Here is a 26,577-nt window from a genome sequence, read left to right as displayed (position 1 = left end):
GAAGTAAAAAATAACCACCTTTAGAGGCCGTTTTTCCCCGCAAAGCGGGGGTTGGCCTTTTTCGGGAACCGTGGTTGTTGTTTTTTGTCCCCTTTTTGAAGCAATGTTTTACGGCCGGATGCCCTTCCTGACGCCAACCCTTTTTGCCGCCTTTAACGACAAACAGGGAATTACCAGTGAACTGGTACTCAATTAGCCGACCTCGGAAGGATGACAGGCTGAGTCAACCCCCCTGGCGTTAATTCGGCGATCGACCGGGATTCGAACCCAGGATCCTAGGATCCTAAGCCGGCACCCTAGCCGCTAGCCCAACACCAGGGGGTTACATGAAGTACTGAACTGTAATGTTACTGTCCGTAATCCCAGTCGTAACTTAACTTTTGTTTTTGTTTAAAAAAATTTGGCTAATGTGCAATATAAAGAAATACTTCTGGAAAACGTCTAGAAGTTTAACACAGTACTGTCCGTGAATTGAGTTCGATATCAGTATACATCACTTTCAAGGATCAATTTATTTCCTTCGAAATGTCAAATGTGGTTTTTGTTTCTTTTCAAGGTCACATTAACAAAATCTAGAATAATTTCAACATAATTCCAATGAACTTTTGGTTCTAAGTCATCTTGAAAAGTAAGATCACCCCCACAAAAAAAATATTCCATATTAAATGCCAAGTCTGTGTGTGTTTGTGTGTGTGTGTGTGTGTGTGTGTGTGTGTGTGTGTGTGTGTGTGTGTGTGTGTGTGTGTGTGTGTGTGTGTGTGTGTGTGTGTGTGTGTGTGTGTGTGTGTGTGTGTGTGTGTGTGTGTGTGTGTGTGTATGTATACACAACCGGTCAAAAGTTTTAGAACACCTCAATTTTCCAGTTTTTATTGAAATTTACGGGGAGTGGAGGGGGAGGGGAGGGGAGGGGGGAGTGGAGGGGAAGGGGGGAGGGGGTAGGGGAACGGCTAGCTTGGCAAGCGATAGCAGGCTTTACCTCAATGAGGTAAAGGCTTTACCTTTACTTTACTTTAAAGTAAAGTAACTAAAGTAAACTTTAGTAAAGTAAAGTAAACTCCTCCTTTACCTTTACTTTACTTTGAAGGCTTTACCTTACCTTTACCAGGCTTTACCTTTACCTTCTCAATTTTACCTCAATGAGGGCTATATATATAGTCCGTGCTTGGAGCCTTCAAGTTCAACATAAAGTTTTTTTATGAAAAATAATGCAGATGTATAACAATCCACCAATGCAAGTTCAGAAATGAATGCAGATCCTTTACTTTGCGATACAAACGCAATTCCTGCCATTTCCACTCACGATCGAAGACTCCACAGTGACCGCGCCTCTTCTTCCTCCTACAACGTCGTCTCACTTCTTTCACTCAAAATGCACGAAATTCTGCCGCATGAAATTATGTAGAGGCCTCGTCGGGGCGATATAAGGTAGATAAGGAAGGCGTTGTAACAGAAGAATCAAAATAAAAGTGGAAGAACATAAGGAAATGGGAGCTATTCTGGACCCACAGCCAAACCCGACAAACCATTGCAATACACCCCGAATGTCTAGCGCCGCCACAAACTACACCATGGAATTGCACCTGGCTCGGTTTTTTAAAACCATTGATATTAAAATTAAAACGTAGCCGAAAACCACCGGGATTTTATGCTGATTCCGAATCTGTGTCTAAAACTTTTCTCCGATGTGTAGTTCTTGAGTTATAAGCGGACATCCAGACAGACACACACACACACACACACACACACACACACACACACACACACACACACACACACACACACACATACACTCCTCCTTTATATATAGATATATATATATATATATATATATATATATATATATATATATATATAGGCGCCCGTGGAACTACGTAACTTCCAGTTAGTGCACCGTTCGCGACAACAGTAACGTGATTGGATACATTGAAAACAAACCACAAAAAGGCACGTGTTCCAGCTTACTTCCGGTCGTCTCACCATCACCTATACACTCTCTTCATCTCTCCTTTTCAATATATATATATATATATGTATATACACACACATACACAATAATTATTTGACTAACCGAACCGAAAAATTATTAAAGGGGAACACAAAGGGTTTTTTTTTTGGGGGGGTTTTTTTCTTTTTCCGAAAACCATTGAAAATCATTCATGAAGCCGCTCAGTATTTGGACATGTCTGTTCGTCCGTCAAAAATGAAGAAACTTTCTAACTGTGTTTTAAAAAATTAAAAAATTAAAAAAATAAAAATTCCAAAGGAAGGTAATTCAAATGGGTTCCAAAGGTTGAACACACACAACCCCCACCCTCCTCCCTTTCTCTCTCCCCCTTTCTCTCTCTCCCCCCACCCATTCTTTCTCTCTCCATCTCTCCTTTTCTCTCTCCCCACCTCTCCTTTTCTCTCTCCGCCTCTCCCTTTCTCTCTCTCCACCTCTCCTTTTCTCTCTCTCCGCCTCTCCTTTTCTCTCTCTCTCTGCCTCTCCTTTTCTCTCTCTCCATCTCTCTTTTTCTCTCTCTCCATCTCTCCTTTTCTCTCTCTCCATCTCTCCTTTTCTCTCTCTCCATCTCTCCTTTTCTCTCTCTCCATCTCTCCTTTTCTCTCTCTCCATCTCTCCTTTTCTCTCTCTCCATCTCTCCTTTTCTCTCTTCATCTCTCCTTTTCTCTCTCTTCATCTCTCCTTTTCTCTCTTCATCTCTGCTTCTCTCTCTTCATCTCTGCTTCTCTCTCTTCATCTCTGCTTCTCTCTCTTCATCTCTCCTTTTCTCTCTTCATCTCTCCTTTTCTCTCTCTTCACCTCTCCTTTTCCCTCTCTCTTTCTCTCCGCCTCTCATTTTCTCTCTTCCAGCCTCTAACTTTTCTCTCTCTCAACCTCTCCTTTATTCTCTCTCTCCATCTCTCCTTTTTCACCCGATCCGCCTCTTCTTTTTTTCTCGGTCCGCCTCTCCTTTTCTCTCTGTCCGCCTCTCCTTTTCTCTCTGTCCGCCTCTCCTTTTCTCTCTGCCCGCCTCTCCTTTTCTCTCTGCCCGCCTCTCCTTTTCTCTCTGCCCGCCTCTCCTTTTCTCTCTGCCCGCCTCTCTTTTTCTCTCTCTCCATCTCTCCTTTTCTCTCTCTCCATCTCTCCTTTTCTCTCTCTCCATCTCTCCTTTTCTCTCTCTCCATCTCTCCTGTTCCCCTCTCTTCACCTCTCCTGTTCTCTCTCTTTTTTTTTTCTTTTTTTTTTGTATATTGAATCGAGGCTCGTGAAAGAGCTAACATTTACTTCACAAACAAATGAACCAGACAAACAAAATACCCAAAAAGAGGGAGCGGAAGACAAGATGGGGAGAGAAGGGGAAGCACACAAACACAACATCAGAGAGCAGGGAGATGTGTGGAAGGGAGAGGGCCCGGGTGGAGGAGGCATGGGAAGGGGGGGGGGGGGGGGGAGGGAGAAGTATAAAACACAAGGACACCAAGGACTTCCTGGACAGAAGTTGGTATTTCAAAAAGTGGAATTGGGGTGAAATTAGCGGGGGTAGAAAAGATCAAGGTTTTGGATGGGGGAAGATAAGAGATGGTGGTGAACAGCTGTTTTAAAGACTTGGAGGGTGGAGTGGGATTGAAGAGAGTGAGAGAGTTTGTTCCAGAGGCGGGAGAAAAGAGGAGTGAAGGTGAGCAGAGAGTCTTGATTTTGGCAGTTTAACCATAAGAGGGTTGCAGGCAGATCTTGTGCGACCTGTAGGAATATTTGCGGGACAGAGCCCAGAGAGAGCTGGGGGGGGGGGGGGGGGGCAAGGCCAGAGAGGAGTCAGTAGAAGACGGAAAGACCACCAACCTGCCTGCGGTGAGTGAGTGAGAGGCCCTTGGAGTTAGCTTCATCGTGGGAGATTCCAATGATTCTGAATGCTTTGGTTTCAACAGCGTGAAGGCGAGCTAGGTGTGAGGCAGGAGCACTAGCCCAGAGGGGAGAGCAGTATTCCATTGAGCTGCGGATGAAAGCCTTGTATGTGGTGAGGAGCTCAGGTGTGCCAAGGAAGGACTTCGCATGATGGAGGATGCCCAGTCGGCGACTGGCTTTGGAGGCCAGATTTGAAATGTGGTTTTCCCAGGAAAGATCATGGCAGATAGTGAGACCCAAAAGCTTGAGTGACAGAACTTCTTGGAGAGGATTATTCAGAAAGTGGATGGGAGGGTTGTCCAGTCGGTCTTTTCGGAGAGACATCGTAAGAGTGTGAGATTTGTCAGGATTGAAAGACATGTTCCACTTGTTTGCCCAGTCTGTGATTTTGTCAAGGTCTGCAGAGAGTGAGGAGGCTGCAGACTGCCGATCTGAGGGATGAAGAATGGAGCGACAGAGAGTAGAGTCGTCAGCAAAGAGATAGAGAGGATTTTCAAGAGTCAGAGAGATCATTGATGAAGACCAGAAAAAGCACAGGGCCCAGAACACTGCCTTGGGGAACTCCAGCCTGAACAGGAAGAGGAGATGAGAGAAACCCATTCAGGGCCACACGTTGACTACGACTAGAGAGGAAGTCCGCCAGCCATGCGTGGAGATTTCCATGGATACCAAAAGAGGAGAGTTTGGTGAGCAGAGCGGGGTGCCAGACCGTATCGAAGGCACGTGATATGTCAAGGGAGACTGCTCTAATTTCCTGTTTGGCATTGAGGACCTCCATCCATTGTTGAGAAAGCAGAAGTAGCATGTCCAGAGTGGAGTGTCCAGGTCTGAAACCAAATTGATGATCAGAGATCAAGCCATTGGAGAAGAGGAAAGATTTCATATCTGAAGCAATGATGGATTCCATGACTTTGCTGATAATTGGGAGAAGGCTGATTGGTCTGTAGTTGCTGGGATCTGTTTTTGCACATTTTTTGTGCAAAGCGGTGATGTTGGCAGATTTCCAAGCAGATGGAACATGACCTTGAGCAAAAGAGAGGGTGAAGATAACAGAGAGAGGGAGTGAAAGAGCGGAAGAACATGATTTTAGGACCCGTGGGCTGATGCCGTCAGGTCCAGTTGCAGAATCAGAGTCGAAGGTTGACAGAAACTTTTCCACCTTGTCAGGAGGAAAGGACACAGAGTCCAGGAGCAGCTGGGTACGACTGGGTACGGTGGGTACAGAGATGGATGGGTTTGGGACACAAGATTTAGAGGCAAACACAGAGTTGAGGCATTCAGCTTTTTCACGTGCGGAGTCAGCCGTGTGGCCATTTGAGGTGAGGGAGGGGATGGAGGGGGAACAAACACCAGAAACAGATTTGACCAGATGCCACCAGGATTTGGAAGAGGGAGACAGATAAGAGAGTTCGGTCCTGAGAATGGAGAGATATTGTTTCCTGGCTCTCCTGAGGGTGGACACACTTGTTTCGGGCTTTGTGAAAGGAAATGAGATTTCCTTCCGTTGGATTTGCTTTCCAGCAGACGAAAGCAAGTTGTTTCTGGGCAATAGCCTCACCACAAGATTCCGTGTACCATGGATGGGAGGAAGGGTATGACAACTGAAGACGAGATGGGATAAATCTGTGCATGAGAGAGAGCAATTTACTTTGGAAGAATTCCCAGGATGAGTTGATGTCAGAGGCAGTAGAGATGGGAGACCAGTCCAGATGATTGATGGCTGCTTGAAGACCGTGCCAGTTGGCCTGAGTGAAATGCCAGACTCGTCGACGCTGAGGAGGCTCTCTGAGAATGGTCAGAGAGATGTCCACTTTAACAAGCACATGATCAGAAGAGCCGATTGGAGCAGAAGAAGAGCAGCAGACATTTTCAGGGAAGTTCGTCATAACCAAGTCCAGAAGAGAAGATGCTCCGTTGACAGATCCGGGTTGGGAAATTGACAGATTGTGTCAGTCCCAGTGAGTCACAGAAGTCCTTTGCTGAAGAGCCATGGCTGGTGAGAGAGGTACCCACCACCAGCCAACTGGCATGGTGACAGTTGAAATCACTACATATGAGGAAGAGATAGTTTGGATTGGTAGATAGAAGTTGGTCCATATTATCAGGCAGCGTGATGTAGATGGAGTCATCACTGTTTGGTGGGCGGTACAACACATATATGAACAAAAGGTGGGAGCGAAGGGGAAGCCGTAGCCAAAGGTATTCCTGGGGGTGAGGTGGAGAGAGGGCAGTGCAGGGCGAGTGAGGAAGAGAGTTTTTTATAAAGATAGCAACCCCACCTCCAGGACGAGGCTCAGGTCTATCATACCGGAGGAGGGAGTAACCTGGGAAAGATACCAAGGAATCAGACATCATGAAGGAGGAAAGTTTCTGTGAAGCAGATCACGTCTGGTTTGTCAGAAGCAACCTGTATGGAGGTTCCTTCTGACACCCTCCATACAGGTTGTATGGAGGTTGGAGGTTGCTCTTCAACCTCCAACCTCAACCTCAAAGGAAGCAACCTGTATGGAGGTTGCTCTTCACCTCTCCTGTTCTCTCTTCACCTCTCCTGTTCTCTCTTCACCTCTCCTGTTCTCTCTTCACCTCTCCTGTTCTCTCTCACCGCCTCTCCTTTTCACTCTCTCTGCCTCTCCTTCTCTCTCTTCTCTTTTCTCTTTTCTCTTTTCTCTCTCTGTCTCTCTCTCTCTCTCTCTCTCTCTCTATCTCTATCTCTCTATCTCTCTATCTCTCTATCTCTCTATCTATCTCTCTCTCTCTCTCTCTCTCTATCTCTCTCTCTATCTCTCTCTCTATCTCTCTCTATCTCTCTCTCTATCTCTCTCTCTCTATAACCCAGTGTGTACCCCAGTTTAGAATAGGTACACCGTATCCCTGCGTGTCGTAAGAGGTGACTAAATGGGTTGGCGTCAGGAAGGGCATCCGGCCATAAAACACTGCCTCAAAAAGGGAACCATGACAATTGCAACTGCATATGGGCAGGGTCCAGCCCGAAGTACCCCGTGGGGGACCTCACTCCCTCTCATCAAAACTCAAGGTGGGGAACCCGATCGAAGCAATGGTGGAAATCACTCCATTTATGATGACGAAACGTCTGATGCCCCACTTGGAGATCGGTTTCTGAGGTTTGGGACATGGAATGTCGGTACGATGACAGGGAGATCAGGAGAAGTGGTGGAAGTATTGGTCAGAAGAAGAGTGGACATATGTGGTGTGCAGGAGACAAGATGGAAGGGAAGTGGTGTGAGAAGGGTGAAGGGTAGGCAGGGACAGAAATACAAGTTTGTGTGGCAAGGGTGCCCAGAAGGCGTGTATGGTGTTGGTGTCCTGTGTTCTGAGGAGTTTATTGACAGTGTGGTGACCAGAGTGAGTGATAGGTTGATGATGGTGAAAATGATGATTGGAAAGCTCTTGGTGAACGTCATCTCGGGATATGCTCCGCAGGTTGGTCGGAGCGATGAAGAGAAGGACACGTTCTGGTGTGCAATAGAGAAGATGATGGAAAACGTGAAAGATGAGGAAGTTGTTGTGGTAGGAGGAGACCTAAATGGACATGTGGGAAGGAGTATCGACGGTTTTGAGGGAGTTCATTGGGGTTACGGATATGGTGTGAGGAATGGAGAAGGTGAAAGGATTTTGGAGTTTTCTGATGCAGCTGGTTTGTTGATTTTTAATACTCAGTTCCAGAAAGAGGATAATAAGCTTGTTACATACACGTCAGGTGGGTTGACGACAACCGTTGACTACCTGCTGGTGCGTAGGCGAGATAGGGGTCACCTCCGGGACACAAAGGTGATCCCGGGGGAGGAGGCTGTTTCACAGCACCACTTGGTTGTCTGCGACATAAGGGTGAAAGGTGCGAGGAGAGCTCGGCAGGTGAAGTAGCAACCGAGCATGAAGGTGTGGAGGTTGAAAGAGGTGACAGTAAGGGAGGCATTAATAGAGAGGCTGACTATGGTAGAGTATGATGTGGTTGAGCTTGAAAGTGGTTGGATGTCAATGAAACATAGTCTCTTGGGAGCCGTTGGTGAGGTATGTGGATGGACAAAAGGACCACCGAGGCACTCGGAAACATGGTGGTGGGATGATGAAGTTGGAAAGAGGATTAACGAGAAGAGGAAGAAGTTCAAGGAGTGGCAGAAAGCGAAGGGTATGGGGGCAACATACAACATGCAAGTTTTACATACAGCATGCCAGTTTTAGGACCGGCAGAGAAGATAATTGAGAAGGAAGTTGAGGAAGCGATAAAAGCAATGATGAGTAGAAAAGCGGGAGGGCCAACGGGAGTTGTGGGAGATATGTTGAAGGCAGCAGGAAGTTGGGGTGTGAAGAGAATGACAGAGATCTGTAATCTGGTGGTGAAAGAAGGCCGCATTCCAGTGGATTGGGAACTGAGTACCCTCATCCCTCTATACAAGGGGAAAGGTGACCCTCTGGACTGTGGCTCGTATCGAGCGATAAAGTTATTGGAGCATGGAATGAAGGTATTGGAAAGGGTGTTGGAGAGGAGGACAAGGAAGAAAGTGAAGATTGACGAAATGCAGTTTGGATTTATGCCAGGAAGAGGAACGACAGAAGCGCTTTTTATTGTAAGGCTGTCATGAAATTCTGTCGCACGTCTGAACCCAGGTGTCATGCATCTTTTGCCCCCTACGCGGCTGTTATAAGAACTCAGTCATTCAGCGCTATGATCATACCTGAGACATTAACCGTATGCTATGCTGGTGCATAACTAGATGGTACGTACCGCCACTTTGTTACGGCTTGCTTGTGCTCATATGTAAACTCTTTACTAGTTCAGATGTATGCTGAATATTGATATGGTCTTCGCTGGTTCTCTTTACAGGTATTGTTAGGGATCAAATGATATTAAACTCATGATCTGAGCCAATGTTGTAACTCTGATTCTTACAACAAAGAGAGGCAGTTGCAGGATAAGTACATGGAGAAGAGGAAGAAGTTGTTTCTTGGGTTTGTTGATCTGGAGAAAGCATTCGATTGGGTTCCACGTGAAGTAGTGACATGGGCATTGAAGAAGTTAGGAGTGGAGGAATGGTTGATCAGAGTAGTGATGGCAATGTACGAGAGAGCACGCACAGCTGTGAGGACGAAGGATGGGAACAGTGGTGAGTTTGAGGTGAAGGCGGGAGTGCATCAGGGGTTGGTACCAAGTCCACTACTATTTGTACCTGTGATAGAGGTGCTGGCTCAGAATGTAAAGGAGGGTTTACCGTTGGAGTTGTTGTTTGCAGATGATCTGGTGTTGATTGCAGAAAGTATGGATGGACTGAAGGAGAAGATGAACAAGTGGAAGGAATGTATGGAGACAAAAGGTCTGAAGGTGAATATCGGAAAAATGAAGGTGATGGCAAGTGGTAAAGCATGTGATGAGGTGGAAAGAACTCGGAAGTGGCCGTGTGCTGTGTGCAGGAAAGGTGTCTGAGTGAACTCCATTCAATGTGCAATGTGTGCTGAGTGGGTTCATCAAAAATGTAGTGGTCTGAGAGGGTCATTAACCAGTGTGGCAGCTACATTCAAGTGTAAGGTGTGCACAGAGGGAGCTGCAGATGGAGGAAATGTTGAGTTGGATCTTGGAGACGGCCTGAAGCTGGAAGGTGTGAAAACATTTTGCTACCGAGGAGACATGCTGGTGAATGGAGAAGGTGGATCAGACTCAGCAACGGTTGCTCGAGTGAGAAGTGCATGGAAGATGTTTCGGGAACTGAGTGGTGTGCTAACGAGGAGGGGAGTGTCGTTGAAACTGAAGGAAAGGTGTATGCTGCATGTGTGAGAAGTGTTATGATTTATGGGAGCGAGACATGGGTAATGAATGTAGAGCAGCAACGAAGGTTGGAAAGGGTGGAAATGTGAATGGTTCGGTGGATGTGTGGAGTATCATTGAGAGAGAGGAAGACAAATGATGAATTGTGAAAGATGATGGGAATAGAGCCTGTGATGAATGCTGTGAAGAGAAACAGGTTGAGATGGTTTGGTCATGTGTTGAGGAAGGATGAAAGTGACAGGTTGAGAAGAGTGATGGAAATGAATGTAGAAGGAAGTAGAGGACGGGGAAGACCGAGAGCATTGGCTGAAGCTGGTGGAAGAAGAAATGCAGGCCAAGGGGTTAACAAGGGGAGATGCAGAAAATAGGGCAAAATGGAGAAGATCGTCATGGGGCCTGCAAGGCTAACCCCTGCTCTAGCAGGGAAAATGGCCTTAAAATGCCTGTTGTTGTTGTGTTGTATATCTATATATTTAGTTTTAAAGCAAAAACTACAGCACTTAGGTGGAATTTCTTTTGAAAGCCATTAAGTAGACCTATTGGCCGATGTACTCGTATATTCCAAGTTTCAGCTAGTTTCAATGTATAGCCCTTGAAATATGAGCGCCAACACATTTTGGATGGATGGATAGACGGACGGACGGATACCAACGTCATTTCGGGGGTTTTCTAAATAAATCTCAAAAATGCGGAAATCTATGTTGCTGAAATTTGGAACATATTACCTCAATGTACAAAGCATTTACTTCTGAAATTTGCAGCCTATTTCGTCCAGTAGAACCTGAGAAACGTATTTTCAGTCCCCATGTTAAAGCTGCATACAAACAAACGATCCCTTATATAAAGGGAGGGGAGATTTGTGCCTACCTTTGATTAAATATTGAATCGCATTGAGTGCGGGTGGGTATGGGGAGGGGGGGGGGGGGGTTCCTCCACTGCCCACCAAAGTGATGAGCACCTCCACACTTAAATAAATTCCTTGCATCACTTGGGCTGTATAATATATATTAAAACTAGTTTTGCTGTTGGACAAAAAATATGATTTGTTAAATACAGAAAACATTGCTCTGTAGTTTTTGCATGCATGTGTTTATTGGTATATTTGATTTGAAAGGATTTGTCTTTGTTATTGATGCTTGATGCTACATTTTAGATTGTTCCATATCCCTCGCCCTTCCGCTGCTAAGGAAATGGCAGCTGGTTCTGAAACGTCCTTCTTTGGTGAGGAGTCTACAGCAGATGTTGGAATGTAAGCATCGTTCAAGTCTCTTTACACTTCAAGAACTGAACACCTATATCTCGCTCTTCTCTGTTTACCATTCGGTCTTCTGCCAGTCACTCAACTGTCGCTTCTGTGTGATTACTGGATATCTGGTCCATTTCTCTGCTTGCAGGCATGCATGCCTCCCACATACCATTCATGCTATATTTGACTCCATTTCCCTTATTGGTGGTGAAAATTGAAGATTTTTCAAGTGTATTTGTTGGTCTTGTGCGTTATTTTGTCTGTCGGTTTGTCTGTCGGTTTGTCAGTCCCCTTCAAGTCACAATTTTCAACCGATGTTCACGAAACTTCACCAAATGGTAGAGTTGGTCATAAGCAAGAAGCCTATTTTTGGGGGTCAAAAGGTCAATAGGTCAACATAGGCCAAAGGTCACCAACTTTGTCAAATTTCTAAAATTCTCCATTTTCATGTGATTGACTTGAAATTTTAAGAGGATTTGCATACCAGGTCACTGAATTCAACCACCAATTATTTTTGAGGTCGTCATAGGCCAACAACTTATTTTTGGAATTTCGCAAGTATCGTGCTGTGCACGACATATGTCTTGTTTTTTTTCTCTTTGTCAACTTATTTTTTTCATTATCTTGGCCATGCACAGGTATTCCATGAATCCCCTGGGCAATGAAGAATCTGTAACACAAGAAGATGATGATGACCGTCAGCCAGACAATGACTCTATTATCATGTTTGTTGGACAAGTTCCTCGTACTTGGACAGAGAAGGAATTGAATGAACTGTTCGGCCCCTTTGGAGAAGTGTTTGAGATCAGTGTTGTTAAAGACTGGACCCAAAAGCCACCACAGAGTCGAGGTAAATGCAGTCTAAGTAATAAGTGAACACAATGTTTTACAGTTGCATTTATTCATTATTTATTTTAAGTGTGCGAGGAAAACTTTTTGTGCAAGGGAAGGTTTTGAGAAAGTATCAGTCAGGGTTCCCACAATCCTTGAAACTCCTTGAATTTACTGGAGAAATGAAGAAAGCCTTTTCCAGTGCAGTGAGTCCCAGGTTTACGAACTCCATATGTTCCTGATAACTTGTGTGTAAACCGGATCAATAAATCCCCTTTAACTTGTGGAAACTGTTTTGAAGTTTCACCTCAATCTCGTAAGCTTTTCTAGAGGTTTATATTTTCAATGCAATATGGCTGCCAAACCACATGATGGATGATGTCATACTTTTAATATTTCAATACAATAGGGTCATAAATGGGATATATGAAGTTTCCGATTTTTAGGATAAGGCAGGATTCAGGAAGGGCATCCGGCCATAAAAACATTGCCTCAAACAGGGAACCATGATTGTCATGGGGCCCGCAAGGCTAACCCCGGCTCTAGTGGGGAAAATGGCCTTAAAACGATCATTCATACCACTTCATCGGTGACCTCATTGTTATTGACATATTTTCCATGTGGAGTACTTGACATGTGCCAAGTTTAATTTCGATGGAGCAGTTTTCCGAAGAGGTCCAAAGTTTTTCCCTTTTTTTTTTTTCCATCATGGCTGCCACAGCACGTGACCTATGACATCATACTTGTCATTTAAAAATTATACATGAGTAGTCGCTCCAATGTTGAAAATTTTGTCAATTGGACAAACTGCAGATGCAGTACAGAGTGGCCAGGGCAGGCAAGGAAGCAGCACGAGGTGGCTGTGGCAGGCGTATAACCTGTATCCGTACTTTCAAAAGTTGTAGGTATTTTGGCTGCACTGTCTGCATCTTGGAGCTTTCTTCCTGAAGTTTTCACCGTGGTCACATCCTGTTGGAATCGAAGGTGTAGTGTCTCTCCTTCATTTTTTCTGTAAAGCAGGCAGGCACCTTTATTGTCCTGGGCCTCACCCTCCACCTTGCCCTTCAGGCAGCATACTGCATGTCAGCTAATATGCTTTCTCCGCACCATGCCACCCTATTTTGGGTGGCTATAAACCATCATGGAGCATCATACAGCTGCTCTCGGACATCATAGCATTCTTATAGGACATAATAGAATGGCTATAGCAATGTGCTCTTCATTCTTTGCTCAGCTCCACAGAGGGATGAGACAACTTTCTAAAGTAGACGGCACCGTCCCCTTGCGGTGGTGCGCAGACATCTTTTGCTAAATGCATGTACCTATTTCGAGATCAAATAAAAGAATTAAACAAAAACAAATGGACTCTAAGGCCTTAAACTAACTATTGCCTCCTACGCCACAAAATATACCGGTATTAATTGTTGTCTTGCTCTTTTTATGAGCTATGGCATCCTTATTATCATCATTGTTTGTTTGGAGTGACTTGTATCCAATCTGTCTTTCACCACCCACTAGGTTGCTGCTTTGTCACCTTCTACACTCGCAAGGCTGCAATTGAGGCACAGAATGCCCTTCACAATATTAAAATATTGCCTGGGGTACGGATAATTGAGAGGCTTGCACAGTTTACATTTTCGTGCTTTTTGGCTGTGCTGTGCATTTTGAACACAATTTGGAGGTTCTACTTCATTATTTGTTACCTTTCGTGCACTGTATTTTGACTAATGATATGATATGTTGCTTCCATCTCCTCAGATGTATCACCCAATCCAGATGAAGCCAGCAGATAATGAGCGTAGCACAGGTGAGTTGACCCTGCTTCCTGCAATTGCTCTTGTTTCTTTATTATGCTAAGATGTGATTTTTTTCGTGGGCCATGCTCTCGATGACAAAATGTGCATTCGTAACGTGGGATCTTTTTCAAATTTCCACAGTGGAGGAACGAAAGCTGTTTGTTGGGATGTTGTCAAAGGACATGAATGATGACGACGTTCGAAGAATGTTCGTGCACTTTGGTGTTGTTGAGGATTGCAAAATACTGAGGGGACCTGATGGCGAGAGCAAAGGTACAGAAAAAGACAGTTATGAAGTTGTGGGGCCAGTAATAAAAAAAATATGAATGATCGTTTTAAGGCCTTTTTCCCCTCTAGAGCGGGGGTTAGCCTTGCGGGCCCCATGACAATCATGGTTCCCTGTTTGAGGCAATGTTTTTATGGCCGGATGCCCTCCCTGACGCCAACTGTTTCCATATTGAACTTTGTTGTTGTTGTTGTTGTTTTGCTTTTTTTTCCTCTGTGTATGTTATCATGGTGTAATCGCCATCCCCCTTACTTTTTCTCCCTCCATGTTGACTGCTGAGTGGATTAATCTGTACTTGCAGCATGTGCATTTCTGACATTCAGCAACAAAACTTCTGCACACAAAGCTATCAAAATGATGCACAGATCGAAGACTATGGAGGTGAGGCTTTGGCACAACTTGCGATTAAAAAGAAGCTTACGTATCGAATCCTGTTGTCCAAATGCATACTGTCGTCATCTTGCTTTGCAGAATTGTTCTGGACCCTTGGTTGTAAAGTTTGCAGACACTGCCAAAGAAAGAGAGATGAAACGCTTCCAGCAGAAGCGTTTCCAGAACAGTCTGGCAGGGCTGCAGCAATCAAACCCTGGTATGGCAGCTGCAAGTTGTCTTGCCAGCTTAGGCCTGGGTTCGAACTTCGGCGATCCAAGTGGCCTTTCAAACCTGCAATCGCTCGGACAACAATACTTATCGGTCAGGATGCGTGCGCACTTTTTCGCACCTTGCCACACCCATCATTCTATTTCTCGCATTTCCTTTTAACTGCTGCGGATGGTTACATTGGGTTTGTGGAGTTTTCAGCTCTGAGCCATAAAATGGAAAGTGGTACACCAGCCATCTAGAATTTTTATGCCTCCGCCCCCGAAGGTGGCCGGAGGTATTATGTTTTCGGGTTGTCTGTCCGTTCTTCCGTTCGTACGGGTTAAACCTTGTTTTTGTCAGCAACCATATGTCCGATTGAGACAAACCTTTCAGGGTTGGAGTGACACCCTTGCAGAATGTTTTTTAATGATAATTGTGATGTCTTCGGTCACGTGGTATGGCAGCCATCTTGGATTAAACCCAAATAATTAAAAATAATATTTATCAGAAACCGCTGAATGGAAAAATTTGAAACTTGGCACATTGCCAAGTACTCCCAATGGGGAACAAAAGCATGATAATGATGACATCATAGGTGAAGTGGTATACCAGCTAACAATGTTTTTTATCGAATTCCTTATCCTAAAAATCTGAAATTGCATGCACATGATCTATGACCCATTTGTATTGAAATGTTAAATTTATGATATCATAGGTCACATGGTTTGGCAGCCATATTGGAATTAACCTAAAACCTTTAAAAACATCCTCTGCCAAACCACCAAATTGATAAATAAGATAAAACCAAACCAACAGATCGAGTACCAGGACTCGAAACTTCGACTGAAAAAAGTGTGTCATTGACTAGGCATGGCGATTAAAAGATGATCACAAAAACATCATTGGTCATATGGTGTGGCAGCCCTATTGGATTGAAGGAAAATATTTAATAATTATATCTCTGAAACCGCTTACCCTATTGATGCGAAATTTTACAAATATCATCTAACAACACTGTTGCATATTGTCGCGTCTACCCTGTAGTGGAGACCTCAGGGTGACAGATGGCCAAAACGAGCTTTAACTCCAAGGCGTTTACCCAAAACGATGGCGGTGTTATCTCTTTATGGCCCGCGAGGGAAACGGAGGTCCCTAGGTCTTATTTGAACAGACTGCCGCGACGAGGGTTCATCCGAAAGCACGAACAAATAAACGTACCAGACAAGAAATTGAAAATGTAACAAATAAGGATTTAATCTAACTATAATTCACGAAATGTCCGTCCGTCTGTCTGTCCGTTCGAAGGTACCGCAAAAACGGCTGAACCGATCGCAACGATATTTTGGGTGGGTAATCTTAGGACGCCCTGGAGTGAAATAGGCTATATTGTTTTTCCAAGTTTTCCAATTTTCCAGTTTTTCCAAACACGATGGAATAATATTTACCGATATGAACAGTGATGTGGCTTTTGTTGAAATTTTATGTACCAGGAAAGAGTAGATCGATTCCTGAAGAACTCTTCCTATATAAACGTGTGGCTCCAAAGTAACATGGCAGCGTGTGCAAAGCGACTGAGAAACAGGTGAAGCGGCCGCCTCCGTGTTACAGATTTGGCGCGCACTCTTCACACATAAACGTGCGACTGAGAAAGACGTGTAGCGGCCGCTTCCGTTTTGCAGAATTCAATCTTTTTTCAAAATGGGCGCCATGTACTGTTTAGATTTTGATGATTTGCTTTGATATAATTCAACGGATGTTTATATGAATCGTTTAAAATTTTAAAAAGCCTTCAATTTCTGATATTTTGCCTTTTCATTTGGGCTTCCCAATTGAAGCCCCGCCCGTCGTGAAAATAATGCAGGCAATAAAGAAATGAACGGTGAGGTAAACTAAAATGAAATGTCCTCGCCTCATGGCAGGGGCAAAGATACAAGCTTAATCCCACATTCGGCTAAACACAGAACTTATTACATGTAGATTCCCTATCACGACAGTCGAGCACCTACCTATGCAGATCTACCGGGCTCTAGATATTCCTCTACCCCTAATTCATAACAATATCTCATGCTTTTGGTACAGTCTGGCATCCCACCTTGCTCTCCAACCTTCTGCCTATGGCATCCAAGGCCAACTCCACGTGGCTTACTGACTTCTTCTACTCTTGTAGCTAACTCGTGGCACTCAACGGAATCCTTTAATCCCCTCTCCTTATCAAGGTTGAAATGCCCCCAATGAAGTGTTTTGGGCCCAGTCCTCTTTCTGATCCTCATTTCATAAATGATCTCCCTGACTCTGGAAGCTCCTTTATCTATTTGCATCCTCTACCATGACAGCCCTCATCCTTCAGCAGGCAGGTTTTAGCCTCTTTCTTCATTTCAGACCCTGGCAAAATCACAAGCTGGTAAAACACTTGGAATACGTCTTAAATCTTGACAAATCTCATGCTTTTTCTCCGAAAGGACGGTATGGGACCCCTCCTCCTTTCCCCCTCCCCATCTACTTTCTCAACAATCTTCTAGAGGAGGTTCAGTCATTCAAACTCCTGGGTCTGACTATCAGCCATAATCTTTCTTGTGTAAACGGCATTTCAAAGTTGGCCTCCAAAGCCAGCTGCCGACTGGGCGTCCTCCATCGTATGTAGTCCTTCCTTGGCACACATTAACTCTTATCCACCTACAAGGCCTTCATCCACAGCCTGATGGAGTACTGCTCTCCCTCTGGGCTCACTCCCCCACTACCTCACATCTTGCTCAGCTTGACGCTGTGGAAACCAAGGCCTTCAAGATTATTGAATCTCTCACAATGAAGCTGAGGCGATGGGCCAAGCACAGACAGGTTGATGGTCCCTGTCTTCTACAGTCTCCTTTCTGGTCTTTCACCCTCTGCTCTTTCCATGCTTTTCAGATGAGACACCACCAGACACGACTTTCACACAAACACAGGCCCTGAGATTGTTATAAGTGATGTCACTTCAAAGAACACTCCGATTACCAGCTACATCATCTTTATTATCTTTTGTCGCTTTTTTTTTTCTTTTTCTTTTTTCTCTGTCTGCCTGGCAGTCAAACAAAAAAAAATTATTCCAAACAGGAAACTTGCTGTTTTTAAGGAAGTCGTAAAGGACACAAACAACAGGCATGAATAACTCATTTTAACATGTTAGATAAGGTGGATATCGTAAAACGGCAGTAAAACCCGGAGTTAATTTATTTGTACAACTTTTACAATCTTTATCTTGTTTAAATTTAATAAAATTTTAATACCGCAGAACACATCGTCTGTCATACTTCCAAGAACCTCCAGTTTAGCGGTACTTGAACACGTTAAATAGTATGGTGTACAAGACGACTTCCATAACACTAAACTTCCGGATTTTTTTTTTCAAGATCTTTAAAATCATTATTTAATTTAAATTGAATGAAATAGACTTGAACACTGTGCATGGTAACATGCTCTATTAATTCTCCAGTTTCTATAAGGTTTATACGGCGTAGCCCATAAGGCAAAGCCATCTAGAACAGTGTTTTTATGTATGTATGTATGTATGTATGTATGTATGTCCCATCAAACGTATACCAATCAGAGCTGAGGATCTGGTCACATAACAGGGTGATGTGATTACGTCTATCATTACGGCGTACAACGGCTGACTCCACATTCTGCCATTTTAATTCCAATTTCGTTCAGGCCGAACATATAATCGAACCTGTCGTATATCACAATTGCCATGCTCTACCCTTACGTTTTTCATTCAGTGTGAAACGGAAACAAACCGATTGTTAAAATTATCATCAAATATCGAAAGCATAGACGTTACGGATCTTCCAACGACAGTACTTATAGGCCCGGCAGGAAGGGTCATGTTATTTACCCAATCCTTATGGGGTATATAGATTACAGTAGATATTCGCTCAGTTCTGTAAGTAAAACTTACCTCACGGATGTTGGGATTCCCCCAAATTTATTTGTTTAATGTTATAAACAGCATTAGCATCTGTTTAAAAAGCTAATCATATTATGTGTTTGTGGTTTATAATGTTTTACAAGCCAAACAATGCAAACAGATTTGGTTTTCTGCTTTTGAAATACCCAATTAATGTAGTATTATTTGGCTTGACTATTAACAAAACTGTGCTGTTTTCTTATTTTTATTTTTTATTTTTAGTTGCTGCAACAAGCGCTTGCGAACACGAACAATCAGCAAGGATCAGGTATGTCTTGTTTAGATGGCAACATATTGGACCCACCCATTCTTTCACCCATAATCAACAAACGTAACATTCAAACACAATTGGCAACGTGATCTGAATGAGGATTTTTTTTCCTTCTTCTTCCTATCCTTCATGTTCTTGCGTGGGACATCTTGTATCAATCAGGTTGGCTTCTTTGTTGTTCCCATCCAAGCAATGAGCCCATAAGGCAGGGGTATCGGGTTTAAATCACATTTTAATTGTCTATCGTCTTATTGTTGTTGGCCATGTTTAAAGTCCATTCCCTGCCCTCACCTTTATTTCACTTTGACAAAATAAATAAAATCGCCTCCATTTATCTTTTTTCTGATTACTATTATTTCTTTTTACCCAAATACTTGATTAGCGTGCCACCGTTCATCTATCTTTTTCTCTTTTTCTCTTTCATAGTTTGTCATTGTCCTTGGATAATTAATTCATCTCCCTTCCCTCCTTTCAAAAATGTTTCTCATGTTCTCTTTCCAACCCTACCCCAGATATAATAAACTTTATTTAGTCGGTTCTCATTTGTTTTTTGTTTTTTAAACCTTTCAATTTGTCAATATGAAGTTGAATCTAGGTATTAAGATTTTTGGAACATATTTAAGCGGTGGTGGGATGTGTAATTGAGTGTAATTGTCATCCGTAGTGTTACGGATTTATGTGAATTACTATGCAGGTCTTTGCTTATTAATGTGTAGTCGATTAAAGATTGTTGTAATTAAAGGGTCAGGAGCCCTTCTGGGGAAAAGGAGACCGGAAACGGAAGAAGAAAAAGACACGAGGTCCTGGAGAAGCGACGATCTTCTTCTTCCTCGCCCAGCGCCGAGAAGAGCGGGGTCGATATTGATCAGCATTGGGAACGCTGCGTTGGAAAAGCCCGTCTGGCGAGAGGAGTTACCGGCGCGGGGTAATTACCGGTTACGCGTCAAATTGCCATGGGTTCCTGCACGGAACCCAGCGTCCGGCACCATTTACCTCAACGTCTACAAGGACGCGTACGGCAGGCGCCTTGGGCCTCGCACGCTTTGCGAGCCCCGAAGCCGCGATCACGAGCACCGACCTCGGTGGGCTGCCGAGGAGGTGTCCGCGGCAGCAGCTGTTCCCGGTACAGGACGTGCACGGTGGAAGCACTTCAGGAAGGGTCCGTTCAACCGCCCACGTGCGGAGATCGAACTACAGGAGTACGGAGACATTGTGAGAGACATTGACCATGGAGGGAGTCGGGAGTGGGGCTCACTTGAGGAATGTATAAGATCGCCATCTTAGAGCTATTGTAGATGAGTTTACATCTTGGTAATGTTGTTGATTGAGCGTTGATTATTGTTGATTGATTGGGAATACATTATCCATTAATCCGGATCCTTGGTGTAGGGGTTTCCTATTGACTTGAATTGTTTGTGTCTTTCATATTGATTGTGTTGCGAAAGCGTATAAATCATATATCTTTCTGGCGGGGTGCCTCCCACGGTCCGGGGGTCACCGAGACCAGGTAGTTACCGGGAGGACCACGTAACAGAATTGGGGGCTCGTCCAATTGAATTCCGGGATTTAAAATTGTATAACATAATAAAATAATAATTTTTATTAATTAAAATTAATTAATTAATTATTAATTGGTAAATTTTTGAGAAATTGTGGTAAAGTCTTGGGTGAAGGTTAACAGGTGTTAACGATAGTCACCATGGCGTTTGTTGCACAGAACTTTGCGGTAACACCTAGTGAGGCACAGTTCCGAGCGTTACTAAAAGCGGACCTCTTGAAATTGGCCAAACATTTTAACTTGGAGGTCCGAACTAATTTGAGGAAGGCAGAGTTGCAGACCACGGTGATACAGTCTATGGTGGGATTAGGAACATGGGACGAGTTAGCCTGGCAGTGGCTACCCGAAGAACCAGAAGACGTTGAGCTCCGGAAACTGGAGTTGCAATTACGGAGCCAGGAACGGATCAAAGAAGAAGAAAGGAAAGCAGAAGAGAGGAGAGAAGAGAAACAAGCAGAGGAAAGGAGAGTGGAACGAGAACTCCAGGAAAGGTTAAAAGAAGAAGAAAGGAAAGCAGAAAAGGAAAGAGCAGAAGAAGAAAGGAAAGCAGAAGAGAGGAGAGAAGAGAAACAAGCAGAGGAAAGGAGAGTGGAACGAGAACTCCAGGAAAGGTTAGCAGAAGAAGAAAGGAAAGCAGAAAAGGAAAGAGCAGAAGAAGAAAGGAAAGCAGAAGAGAGGAGAGAAGAGAAACAAGCAGAGGAAAGGAGAGTGGAACGAGAACTCCAGGAAAGGTTAGAAGGAAGAAAAGCAGAGGAGAGGAGAGCTGCCAGGGAACTCGAAGCAGAGGAGAGAAAAGCCGAAAGGGAGTTGAAGGAACGTGATCTGGCGCTTCAGCAAGAGATTAAATTCAAGGAGCTGGATTTAAGGAGAGAATGGGGAGAGGTACCACCCTTGCTGACGGGGTGGACACCCAGCCAGAACACCTGGGAGGTGGGCAGACATGCGAGGCTGGTTCCACCCTTCAGTGAAAAGGAAGTCACTCAATTTTTTCCACACTTTGAGAAAGTGGCTCGACAGTTAAACTGGCCGGAGGAGGCCTGGACCATACTAGTGCAAAGTGTGCTGGTGGGTAAAGCTCAAGAGATTTATTCAGCGCTACCAATGGACCAATGTGCAGATTATGAGGTATTGAAGAAGCACATCCTCAAAGCCTACGAGTTGGTTCCGGAAGCTTACCGGCTGAAATTCAGGAATGCCAGGAAGAGGGAGAGTGAGACCCATGTGGAGTTTGCTAGAGTGAAAGAAAATATGTTTGATCGGTGGTGTGAGTCAAAAGGAGTCGGGAACGACTTCAAAGCATTGCGTGACCTGATGCTGGTGGAGGAATTTCAACAGTGTGTCCACGAGGACATCAAAGTGTACCTGCAGGAAAAGAAAGTACCGAAGTTGTGGGACGCAGCCACCATGGCAGATGATTATGCCTTAACACACCGGATAGGGGTCCACGAACCTAACTCCTCGCCTAGATCTCCGCAGGGGAGGTGTGGAACAGCAGGTGCGGAGAATGACAATACATGGCGGCGGCCTCGAGATGATTATGGGGACAACGCTGATACCCAAACTGTTCGAAATCAGGGGGCTACGGGCCCAAGACAAACTTATTTTTCGGGGGGCCCGAGGCAGACCACGAGTTTTTCCTCCGGGCCTACTTGCGCTTTTTGCAAGAAACCTGGACACTTGATGTCCAGTTGTTACCTCATGAAAAGGGAAAACCCAGAGCGGAGTCCGACTATTACCACTCCAAATGCGATGGCAAGCGTAAGAAATCGCCCACAGAAGAGTTACCAACCATTTATTTATGAGGGGTTGGTCTCACTCAAGGGAGACTTGACTAACCCAAGACCTGTTAGGGTACTGAGGGACACAGGAGCACATCAATCCTTAATGCTTGAAGGCATTTTGCCATTGTCAAAGAGTACCGCAACTGGTGATAGTGTTCGGTTACAAGGGATCGGTGGCTGTGTTAGTGCCCCACTTCATGTCATCCATTTGGAATCCGATTTGGTGTCAGGACCGGTCACCGTCGGTTTACAAGCCACGCTTCCTGTAGAGGGAGTATCTGTGATTATCGGGAATGATTTGGCCGGGGGGAAAATTTATGGTAACCCGAGGGTGGATAAAGAGCCCCGCAGGGGAAATAACACCACCCCAGCTCGGGATGGCGACAAAAGTTCCAAGTTATTTGTAGGGGGACTGAACTTCAACACAGAGGAAGAAGTTCTGACCTCTGTCTTCAACAGATATGGGCCGCTGGTGGAAGTGCGGGTGGTAAAAGACAGGGAAACGCAACGGTCAAGAGGGTTCGGCTTTGTCACGTTTGCAAGCACAAGAGACGCCAGAGAGGCAGAGAAGGATTGGAATGGTAAGGATTTGGAGGGTCGGACCATAACCGTAGGGAAGGCATTTCGTAGACGTCGAGAGGTCTACAGAAGAGGACAACTTGGCGGTAGTTTTGGGGTTGGCAGCAGCCGATATTACTATGGAGGCTCCCAGAGTTACGGCACCTCCCGAAAGAATGAATGTCAGAGCACTGGCCGAGAATGAGACCGCCAGTCAGGTAACGGCTGGGACAAGGGGTCCCACCGTAACTGTTAGGAGTCTGGAGAAGTTGAAGCACTATATACGGTGGAGCCGCCGAGCCGGGGCTCCGACACGGACTAACCGTGAACGCCACGTTCTTAAAGGCGTCCAGGTAGGGAACTTTCCTCCCCGGACTAACCGTGAACTCCACATTCCTTCAGGCGTCCCTGTAGGGAATACTCAGCTGGGCCTCCCGAAAAAGTGCTATCGAGAGGTTTAACTTTGGGGCTTTGGTCACCACCTCTTAACCGTCATTCAAGAGAAACTAGAAGTGGTTGACGCTTGGTACAGAGGGAATTAATCTAGGGGTTTTGTGAAATTTTGTTGCTTTATTTTTAAGTGATAAATGTGCCTGGGGGGAACTGATGATTTGGGGGGGGGTGAGTTATCTGGTTTGTTTATCCAAGTTGGCCGGCAAAGAAAGTTTTCGCTGGGTTCAAACTTTCTTTCTTGAAGGGGGAGAGTGTTATGGATTTATGTGAATTACTATGCAGGTCTTTGCTTATTAATGTGTAGTCGATTTAAAGGTTGTTGTAATTAAAGGGTCAGGAGCCCTTCTGGTGGATAAGGAGACCGGAAACGGAAGAAGAAAAAGACACGAGGTCCTGGAGAAGCGGCGATCTTCTTCTTCCTCGCCCAGCGCCGAGAAGAGCGGGGTCGATATTGATCAGCATTGGGAACGCTGCGTTGGAAAAGCCCGTCTGGCGAGAGGAGTTACCGGCGCGGGGTAATTACCGGTTACGCGTCAAATTGCCGTGGGTTCCTGCACGGAACCCAGCGTCCGGCACCGTTTACCTCAACGTCTACAAGGACGCGTACGGCAGGCGCCTTGGGCCTCGCACTCTTTGCGAGCCCCGAAGCCGTGATCACGAGCACCGACCTCGGTGGGCTGCCGAGGAGGTGTCCGCGGCAGCAGCTGTTCCCGGTACGGGACGTGCACGGTGGAAGCACGTCAGGAAGGGTCCGTTTAACCGCCCATGTGCGGAGATCGAACTACAGGAGTACGGAGACATTGTGAGAGACATTGACCATGGAGGGAGTCGGGAGTGGGGCTCACGTGAGGAATGTATAAGATGGCCATCTTAGAGCGATTGTAGATGAGTTTACATCTTAGTAATGTTGTTGATTGAGCGTTGATTATTGTTGATTGATTGGGAATACATTATCCATTAATCCGGATCCTTCGTGTAGCGGTTTCCTATTCACTTGAATTGTTTGTGTCTTTCATATTGATTGTGTTGCGAAAGCGTATAAATCATACATCTTTCTGGCAGGGTGCCTCCCACGGTCCGGGGGTCACCGAGACCAGGTAGTTACCGGGAGGACCACGTAACAGTAGGAAAAAATATCAGCTCTTACACTACCGGTCAAAAATTTTGGAACACCTCAATTTTTCGAGTTTTTATTGAAATTTACGCAGTTTAATGTCTCAATGTACTCTGAAACTAAGCAAAGAACAAATAAACAATTGGAGATAAAAAAAGAAATCATAGAATCATTTTGTTTAACAAAATTTAATTTAAATTTTTGACTCTGCAAAGTAGCCACCTTTTGTAGATATAACCGCCGAACACACTCGTGGCATTCTTTCTGCAATGGAAATCAAATATTTTTCGGGAAGTTCTTCCCAACACTGTTGCAAAAGTTCCCACAAATGTGTTGCACTTGTAGGTTGCTTTGCTTTCACCCTTCTGTCCAGTTCATCCTGAACCAGCTCGATGGAGTTTAAGTCTGGAGACTGTGCTGACCATTCCATGATTTGAAGACTACCGTCTTGTTCTTTTCCTCGAAGGAAGTTTTGACATAGCCTGGAGGTGTGTTTAGGGTCATTATCTTGCTATCGGATGAACCCCTGACCAACAAGGCATATACAGAGGGCATTGCATGGTGCTGCAAAATACTGTGGTAGCCCTTTTGGTTCTGGGTGCCAGTCACTCTGTGCAAGTCGCCGACTCTGGATCCAGCAAAAAAGAGCCCCAGACCATCACGCTTCCTCCTCCATGTTTGACAGTTGGTGTCACACACTGAGGAACCATCCCTTCGCCTACTCGATGGCGTGCAAAAACCCTGCGTGATGAACCAAAGATTTAAAATTTTGATTCATCGCTCCATAAGACCTTCTGCCAGTCTTCAGTAGTCCACTGGCGGTGCTTCATGGCCCAGGCAAGCCTCTTTTTCTTATTTTGCCATCATAGCAATGGCTTTCTTACTGCCACTCGACCTGTCAAACCTGCAGCTTGAAGTCTTCTCTTCACAGTTGAAACTGAGACTTGCTTACTTCGACCAGTGTTAAGCTGTGCTTGAAGCTGCTGTCCTGTGAGCTGCCTATCACGCAAGCTGTTGACTCAGAAACTTGTCTTCTGATTCTGTTGTGGCTTTGGGTCTGCCAGACCTCTTCCTGTCAGAGTTTCCTCCAGTTTCCAAGTGCCTTTTGATGGTGTAGGAAACTGTACTCACTGACACCTTGGCTTTCTTTGCAATTTCTCCAAAGGAAAGACCTACACTTTTGAGGGTTATAATGGCCTGTCTGTCTTCCTTTGTTAATTGCCTTTTTCTCGCCATTATGATAGCAATATACTACTTCCTGCTGTGCAATATTGTCCAAATAGTGCTTCAGAGGGTGTAATAACAGTCTGTTCCAATACTGCTTTTATACAGACAGGGGGTTTGTAATCAAGTAATCAGCAGAGGTTGGGACACCTGTAGGAATTGTTTGCATCGAATTTCAAGGCTTAATTTACTTAGTCACGTGAAAAAGTAAGTACACCCCGTGTAAAGTTTTGACTTTTTCAACATATTTCAACATACAGCTATTTGATCTTCATTTCAACAATATTGATAGATAAAGGTGATATAATAAAACAAATATCATGGAACATTTACATTTTGTAGTCCATTGTATAATTTAAATAAACATAAATGCAAATTTCACATGTCGAAAAAGTAAGTACACCCCATGAAATGTGTTTTTTAAAATCTTTTTAACATATGTGGACATATCAATATTTGATCTTCATTTAAACAGTATCTATGGATAAAGGTGATCTAATTGAACAAAAAAACAATGACAAATTGACTTTGCAATAATTTATTCAACAAATTTTTTTTGCACAGCATGCACAATTGCATGCATAGCTCGTTTAAAATCCCCCCACAACATCTCGATGGGATTTAGATCCGGGCTTTGACTTGGCCATTCCAGAACCCTCCATTTCTTTCTTTTCAGCCATTCCTTGGTGGATTTACTGGTACTAGGGCATGCCCGTACTATATCTATATCTAAAATTATATCCCCCCCCTCTATTTACATGAAATGGTTTGGTCCAAAGCGAACGGCTTGCGAGTACGGTGACAATCCCCCCCCCCCCCCTCTATTTACATGAAATGGTTTGGTCCAAAGCGAACGGCTTGCGAGTACGGTGTTTTTTATCGGACCCGTGGAATTATAGATAGTAGTTTTAATTAGTTTTAAAACATAGTTTAACGCCAACATAGTTTGCCAACGTGAAATAAATGAATACGCTCTCAAATGTGCCGTCCGAGGCAGAGTCTGTTCGGCACGTTCGGCACACGTGATAGCTCGCTGCTCTCTGATTGGTTGAATCGTTTTTTGGACATAGCTCGGTAACTACTTGTCCGATTAATATGAAACCTTGAAAAGGCACATCCTCGGGTCCCCAGCAATATACCTGGCAAGTTTAAAGTATATCGGACCCGTGGTTGTCGAGAAACCATACATACATACATACATACATACATACATACATACAAACATACAAACATACAAACATACAAACATACACACAGAGATTACTGGAATTA

General features: G+C 44.5%; 1 protein-coding gene across 11 annotated transcripts in view; it reads left to right on the top strand.

The window, feature by feature from the left end:
• The window catches only part of LOC137418738 (CUGBP Elav-like family member 1-B), a 118,672-nt gene that overhangs the window by 16,975 nt on the left and 75,120 nt on the right, over nt 1–26,577 (top strand). For 9 of the 11 annotated variants that reach the window (XR_013622406.1, XM_068104847.2, XM_068104849.2 and 6 more), the window contains 8 exons: nt 10,816–10,911; nt 11,547–11,758; nt 13,258–13,340; nt 13,498–13,546; nt 13,677–13,808; nt 14,123–14,202; nt 14,293–14,514; nt 18,569–18,614. Coding sequence is in view for 10 of the 11 variants with exons in the window: in XM_068104847.2 (XP_067960948.2) it covers nt 10,853–10,911; nt 11,547–11,758; nt 13,258–13,340; nt 13,498–13,546; nt 13,677–13,808; nt 14,123–14,202; nt 14,293–14,514; nt 18,569–18,614 (883 nt within the window). In the remaining variant the exon portion in view is untranslated. Of the gene's footprint in view, nt 1–8,959; nt 9,222–10,815; nt 10,912–11,546; nt 11,759–13,257; nt 13,341–13,497; nt 13,547–13,676; nt 13,809–14,122; nt 14,203–14,292; nt 14,515–18,568; nt 18,615–26,577 lie in introns of those variants that run through there. The other 2 variants (XM_078771863.1, XM_078771860.1) reach the window with 2 other exon arrangements.

The sequence above is a fragment of the Myxine glutinosa genome, chromosome 2, assembly GCF_964187855.1.
Source record: "Myxine glutinosa chromosome 2, kmMyxGlut1.1, whole genome shotgun sequence".
Classification (NCBI taxonomy): domain Eukaryota; kingdom Metazoa; phylum Chordata; class Myxini; order Myxiniformes; family Myxinidae; genus Myxine; species Myxine glutinosa.
The sequence above is the reverse complement of the archived record's forward strand: the minus strand, read 5'-3'. Positions and strand labels throughout refer to the sequence as shown.